Below are 7,500 nucleotides of genomic sequence, written 5' to 3' on the forward strand. Positions count from 1 at the left end.
TATTGACAGTCTCTAGCCCAGTGTTTCTCAACAGGGGTGCCGCGGGCCCCCCTCAGGGGTGCTGCGGAAACGTGGCTGCTAAATAAATCATGTATGTACATATTTGTCTAAATTGATAAGTTAATGCTAGTCAGTGGAATCTTTCATCTGCCATTTATGCACAATGAAATAAATATATGTTGCCCCAGTCAGCTACAACTTCATGTGACGTCTCCAAATGTGCTACTTTTCTAAGCTTGTGTGGTATCGGATGCGATGCCATGTTACGGCTTTTTGGTTTGGGCTGCCTTGAAATTTGTCATGATTTGAAAGGGTGCCTCGCCTAAAAAAAGGTTGAGAAACACTGCTGTAGCCTATTGGCAGTGGGCTCAGTGTGCTGTGTTCCATGCTAACCTGTGTAGCACATGTTATATTGGCTATGAGTCTGCTCTTGTTTGAGTGAGTGGGAAACGGTGTATTTGCTTTGGGATGTTTGGTCTCATTTTGGGGCCTCCCAGAGAAGAGGTGTGTGTTTGTGTGTGCCTGCGTGTGTTTGTGTGTGTGTGTGTTTATGCTTGTGTGTGTGTGTGTGTGTGTGTGTCTGTTTGTGTGTGTGTGTGTGTGTGTTTGTGTGTGTGTGTGTTTACTTGTTTACTACACTGCTGAAACCTTCTCTCTCTCTCTCTCTTTCGCAGGCACGCACACATGTACACACGCGCACACACACACACACACACACACACACACACACACACACACACACATACACACACACACACACACACACACACACACACACACACACACACACACACACACACACACACACACACACACACACACACACACACACGTATAAACACACACAGGCACACACAAACACACACACACTTTAGGCAACTCCCTAGCCTCATTGTGCCAACCTAAGTGTGACAAGAAAGTTATTAAAATACATCTGCTGGCAGTGCAGAAGGAGAAAACCCAGGCTAATACACACACACACACACACACACACACACACACACACACACACACACACACACACACACACACACACACACACACACACGCTTACGCAAACTCTTTTGTGAGGATGTTTTACAAGCAGCTGACCACGTGCATGCTTTGTACGCACTCACTGTATTACACACAAGCTAGCAGGCAGGCACACACACACACACACACACACACACACACACACACACACACACACACACACACACACACACACACACACACACACACACGGGCACACACACACACACACACACGGGCACACACACACGGGCACACACACGTACGCCCAAACACACACACACACACACACACACACACACACACACACACACACACACACACACACACACACACACACACACACACACACACACACACACACACACACACACACACTCGCACACACACAACACACACACACACACACACACACACACACACACACACACACACACACACACACACACACACACACACACACACACACACACAGGCACACTCACACGCACCCATAAGCACACACACACACACACACACTCAAACGTACACACACACACACACACACACACACACACACACACACACACACACACACACACACACACACACACACACACACACACACACACACACGGGCACACACACGCACGCCCAAACACACACACACTCACACACACACACACACACACACACACACAGGCACACTCACACGCACACATACACACACACACATACACACACATACGCACACACGTGCACGCACGTGTCGCACACACTCACATACACACACACGCCCAGACACAGGTGAGGATGTCAATGTCACACTGCAGTCCACACACCTCTCTCTCGATTCGTCTCACTCCTTCCTCCTTTCATCACTCTCCCCCTCCTCCTCCTCCTCCCCTCCTCTCTTCACCTCTCTCTCCATTCGTCTCACTCCTTCCTCTTTTCCTCACTCTCCCCCTCCTCCTCCTCCTCCCCTCCTCTCTTCACCTCTCTCTCCATTCGTCTCACTCCTTCCTCTTTTCATTACTCTCCCCCTCCTCCTCCTCCTCCCCTCCTCCTCTTCTCCCCTCCTCCTCTCTTCACCTCTCTCCACCCTTCTTCACCTCCTCACTGCCATTAATACTTCTCTCCATCTTTTTCCTCCTCTCATCCTCATCTCTTTTCTTCCTCCTATCATTTTTTCTCCATGTTCCCTCTCTCCAGTCTCTTCTTCACCTCTGTTCCTCTGTCTTCTTGCAATCCCTTCATCATTGTCTTCTTCGTCTTCGTCCTCCACTTCCTCACCCCCCTCTCCCTCATTTCTCCACCTCCTCCCGTTTCCCTTTATCTTTTGTTTCTTTCTCCTCCACCACCTCCACGTCCTTCTCCTCCTCTTCTTCATCTCCCTTGTTTATGTCATTCCCCCCCTCCCCCTCCTCCTCCTCCTCTTCCCTCTCTCCTCCTCCTCCTCCTCCTCCTCCTCCCTCTCTCCCCCTCCCCCTCCTCCTCCTCCTCTTCCCTCTCTCCTCCTCCTCCTCCTCTTCCTCCTCATCCTCTTCTTCCTCCTCTCCCCCCTCCTCCTCCTCTCCTCCTCATCCTTCCCCTCTTCCTTCCTCCCTTTCATCTCTCCTCCCCTCCTCCTCCTCCCCCTCCTCCCCCCCCCTTCCTCCCTCCTCCTCCTCTTCCCTCTCTCCTCATCCTCCTACTCCTCCTCCTCCTCCTCCTCCTCCTCCTCTCCTCCTCCTCCTCCCCCTCCTAATCCTCCTCCTCTTCCCCTCTCTCCTCCTCCTCATCTTCCTCCTCCTCCCCCTTCCATCCCTCCTCCTCCTCCTCCTCACACCCTCCCCCTCCTCTCCTCCTCTCCCTCCTCCTCTTCCTCCCCCTCCTCCTCCTCTCTCCCTCCTCCTCCTCTCCTCCCCCTCTCCTCCTCCTCTCCTCCTCCTCCTCCTCTCTCCCTCCTCCTCCTCCTCGCCCTCTTCTCTCCTCCTCCTCCTCCTCTCTCTTCTCCTCTCACCTCCTCCTCCTCCTCCTCCGTTTCCTCCTCTTCCTCTCTTTCCTCCTCCTCCTCCCTCTCTCTTCTTCCTCCTCCTCCTCACTCCTCCTCTCCTCCTCCTCTCTCCTCCTCACTCCTCCTCTCTCCTCTCCTCTCCTCCTCCTCTCTCCTCTATCTTCCCTCTCTCCTCCCTCCTCCCCTCCCCCTCCTCCTCCTCCCTCCTCGTTCTCTCCATCTCTCCCCTATCCTCCCTCTCATCCTCCTCTTCCCTCTCTCCTCCTCCTCCTCCTCCTCCTCCTCCTCCTCCCTCTCTCCTCCTCCTCCTCCTCATCCTCCTCTTCCCTCTCTCCTCCTCCTCCTCCTCCTCCTCCTCCATCATCCCCTCCCTCCTCCTCTCTGTCTGCTATTAGGTATCCTGAGGGTATGATGGCTGATGAGAGTTGTGACCTCGTATTTCATGTTGTGGCTTCTTTCCTCTCCTTCCTTCTTTCCTGCCTCCGTTTCTCTCTTCCTCTTTCTTTACCTTCCTCTTCCCCCTTTCCCTCTCTGTGTCTTCCTGTTACTCTCTTCCCCCCTCTCTCTTTCTCTTCCTCTCCCTCTCTCTCTGTCTCTGTCTCTCATCCAGCCCTGGCCTCTCTCTCTCTCTCTCTCTCTCTCTCTCTCTCTCTCTCTCTCTCTCTCTCCCCCCCCCCCCCTCTCTCTCTCTCTCTCTCTCTCCCCCCCTCTCTCCCTCTCTCTGTCTGTCTCTCTCTCTCTATCTTTCTCCCCCCCCCCCCCCCCCTCTCTCTCTCTCTCTCTCTCTCTCTCTCTCTCTCTCTCTCTCTCTCTCTCTCTCTCCCTCTCTCTTTCTCTCCCTCTCTCTCTCTCTCTCTCTCTCTCTCTCTCTCTCTCTCTCTCCTGCCGTAATTGCTTTTCGTCTTCATCACATCTCTCCATCTTCAGACTCATTAACTGCCTTGATAGGGGAGGCGGATTGCACGTGTGTGTGTGTGTGTGTGTGTTTGTGTGTGTGTGTGTGTGTGTGTGTGTGTGTGTGTGTGTGTGTGTGTGTGTGTGTGTGTTTGTGTAATTGTGACTGTGCGTCTGTGCTCTTGACAGGTGTGTGTGTGTGTGTGTGTGTGTGTGTGTGTGTGTGTGTGTGTGTGTGTGTGTGTGTGTGTGTGTGTGTGTGTGTGTGTGTGTGTGTGTGTCTTTGTTCTCCCATGTGTAAGCCTGTGTCATCAGTCTGGGTCCCTTTTTCATGTCTGCAATTGCATACAGTACTCTGTAGGTCCCCCACTATTCATATATTTCTGCACTTCTCTCTTTTGCCCTTGCGATACGTGTACACTGCTGTCCTCTTTTCTCGCCCCACACTCTGCTGAATTTCTAAGTCGCTGGAGAGAAAAAAAAAAAAGAAAGTCGCTTTGAAAAGAGAAAAGCGTCTGCCTAATGAAGGGCTGCTGACCGCATCCAATAGAGACTCAATTCTGGGCCCCCTCTCTCCCTGGCCCTTGGAACCATCGTACGTGATGGGCTGGTGATTAACGTGTGTGTGTGTGTGTCTTCATCTGTGTGTTACAGCCATCATGTACGTGATGGGTGCGCTGGGTCCGGCGGCGGGGTACCTTTTGGGGGGCGTCCTGATCGGCTTCTACGTGGACCCCAAAACCGTCGTCAACATCGACCAGAGTGACCCGCGCTTCGTTGGCAACTGGTGAGTCACATGTCCTTATTAGGGATGTTAAGCGGTAACCGTTTAACCGATAGTCGACCGGTTCAACTTTAACCGGTTAAAATTTTCTGCCACCGGTTAACCGGTTATAATTATAATAATAATTTCCTCCCAAAAACCCCCAAAAAACGATAATTTTGAGGTTTTAGTACGATAATTCAGCATTTTCCATCTGGCAACAGTGGCTGGACATGGCAGGTCCTGTCTGCACAGCAAAAAAAAAGGCTTATGTGAAAAATAATTTAAAAAAATCAGTGCTGTGCATATCAGGCACGCAAACGTTGTATAATTTAAGATTACCGGTTAACCGGTTTACCGGTTTACCGGTTAACCACCGGTTAATGAGTCTCAGTAGCCGGTTAAGAGTTTTTTCAATTTTCGCCATCTCTAGTCCTTATATACACCTTATGGTCCCACCCGTTAACCCCGCCCCTTTTGGCTCTGCCATGGCCTAGCGGCAGAGGTGTCAAAAGTAAACGTAAAAGTACTTTTGTGGTGTAATTACAACACTGGCACATGACATTACATAGCTATTACATGATTTACTCCATTGTACCTAATGAAAGAGATAGACTGTGTTATTACTGAAAAACACTGAAAACCAAACAAGGACCCACCATAAACTTGATCCAACCAGTGCAGAGTTAGCTAATCGTAAGACAAGTACACAGGTCTACTGGTTACTCAGATAAGTTACTTGTGTTGGAAGCAAACTGTGGAAAAGATGGGAAATTTCATTGCAACCAAGTAAGTTGCTTACTTGGCAACAGCGCTGTTGGGAAACGCACCACTGAATGACTTAGCACTAGCGATCACTAGCAAAATAGTAATAGCGCCACCCTTGTAACTGTGGATTAAAAGGTGGATTATACTCGTACGAGTACTCGTCAAGCACTTGCTGATACCAATAACGATACTGCTATTTCACAAAACAATGCAAAATCTTGTCACGTTCTGTGGACTTGAAAGCAGCATGGAAAAAAGTGCCACCTCATACATTTACTAACATTTACATCTACATGGAAATGGACAATAAAAATATCACAGGTGGAAAAAAACAAGGCCATGCATTTATTTTCATTGTATTTTGTTGGTAAAAGTTATCAGTATCGGTACTAGGTATCGGCAAGTACACACAGTAATGTACTCGTAATTGTATCGGTTTTCAAAAAAGTGATATGGGTGCATCCCTATACACAGTAATGCACGTAGGGTACTTCGCTGTCATTTCTGAACTATACGCCACACTCAAATATAAGTTAAACCCACGAAATTAAATAAGAAAAAAAAAACAAAAATTCTTTCAATTTCACCTTGTCACACATTGTAATCCAAATAATAAATCGGACCGTGGTATAAGGCGCTTGGTTCAAAACACGAGAATAACAGTAGCTGCTCGTGACTTGGAAGTGAAAGTATGTATTTGTGTATTTTTATTACAAGTTTTTATAGAACATACAGTAGCAGAAACTGTTTGTTTGTGAAGTTGTTCCCCTCTGCACGTGTGCACGTGAGCACCATGTTTTCTTTTTAGGTTGCATGTGCTCAGTCATTCATCTGTAGTTAGGTGCATGTGTGTGTGCGTGTGTGTGTGTGTGTGTGTGTGTGTGTGTGTGTGTGTGTGTGTGTGTGTGTGTGTGTGTGTGTGTGCGTGGCTGCGTGCATGTGTATGTGAGTGTGTGTTAAGTCACTCATCTGCAGTGTGTGTGTGTGTGTGTGTGTGTGTGTGTGTGTGTGTGTGTGTGTGTGTGTATGTGTGTGTATGTGTGTGTGTGTGTGTGTGTGTGTGTGTGTGTGATAAGGTATTAATCTGCAGGTACCTGTACGCCTGTGTGTATAATCTGCATTTTGCATCAGCTGCAACAAGAACAGGCATGAGCCTGCCAGATGTTGTGGTTTCGTGTGTGTGTGTGTGTGTGTGTGTGTGTGTGTGTGTGTGTGTGTGTGTGTGTGTGTGTGTGTGTGTGTGTGTGTGTGTGTGTGTGTGTGTGTGTGTGTGCATGTGAGAGATGGAATAGAGTAGGAAATTGAGTTATACTGTAGAGAAGGTATGCACACGTGCAGCTGCCTCTGCGCTCATGTGGCCAGTTTAAATAGGGGGCATGCAGGGTGTGTGTGTGTGTGTGTGTGTGTGTGTGTGTGTGTGTGTGTGTGTGTGTGTGTGTGTGTGTGTGTGTGTGTGTGTGTGTGTGTGTGTGTGTGTGTGTGTCTGTGTGTGTGTGTGTGTGTGTTTGTGTGTGTGCGCTTGGGAAAAAAGCATGCATGAAAGACAAAGGAAATATACATACATGTATTTCTTGACTTAAATACTTGACTGAGATAAATGCAAAAAAACCTGCTTGACATTACAATAGTTAAAATAAAATGTGGTGAGGCAGCTTTTAGCAGTTATGCTGCAAACATTCCTGTACAAAACATGTCATATGTCATGTGAAACTGCATAATATTAAAATAAGATAAGATGGCCGGATAAGATGGCCGCATCGACCACAAACGGCCCTCGAGACATAGGTTCCCTCGAGACATAGGTTCCCTCGAGACATAGGTTCCCCACCCCTGGCCCTCGAGACATAGGTTCCCCACCCCTGGCCCTCGAGACATAGGTTCCCCACCCCTGGCCCTCGAGACATAGGTTCCCCACCCCTGGCCCTCGAGACATAGGTTCCCCACCCCTGGCCCTCGAGACATAGGTTCCCCACCCCTGGCCCTCGAGACATAGGTTCCCCACCCCTGGCCCTCGAGACATAGGTTCCCCACCCCTGCTCTATACACATACTGACTTGTGTGTGTGTGTGTGTGTGTGTGTGTGTGT

At 49.2% G+C, this 7,500-nt stretch overlaps 1 protein-coding gene across 1 annotated transcript in view; it reads left to right on the plus strand.

Moving 5' to 3' along the window:
• LOC134455365 (solute carrier organic anion transporter family member 5A1) overlaps window positions 1-7,500 on the plus strand; it is a 128,088-nt gene that overhangs the window by 62,716 nt on the left and 57,872 nt on the right. Inside the window, exon 4 of the mRNA XM_063206386.1 lies at window positions 4,538-4,670. Coding sequence (XP_063062456.1) covers window positions 4,538-4,670 — 133 coding nt within the window. The remainder of the gene's footprint in view (window positions 1-4,537; window positions 4,671-7,500) is intronic.

Source organism: Engraulis encrasicolus, chromosome 9 (assembly GCF_034702125.1).
Source record: "Engraulis encrasicolus isolate BLACKSEA-1 chromosome 9, IST_EnEncr_1.0, whole genome shotgun sequence".
Taxonomy (NCBI): Eukaryota; Metazoa; Chordata; class Actinopteri; order Clupeiformes; family Engraulidae; genus Engraulis; species Engraulis encrasicolus.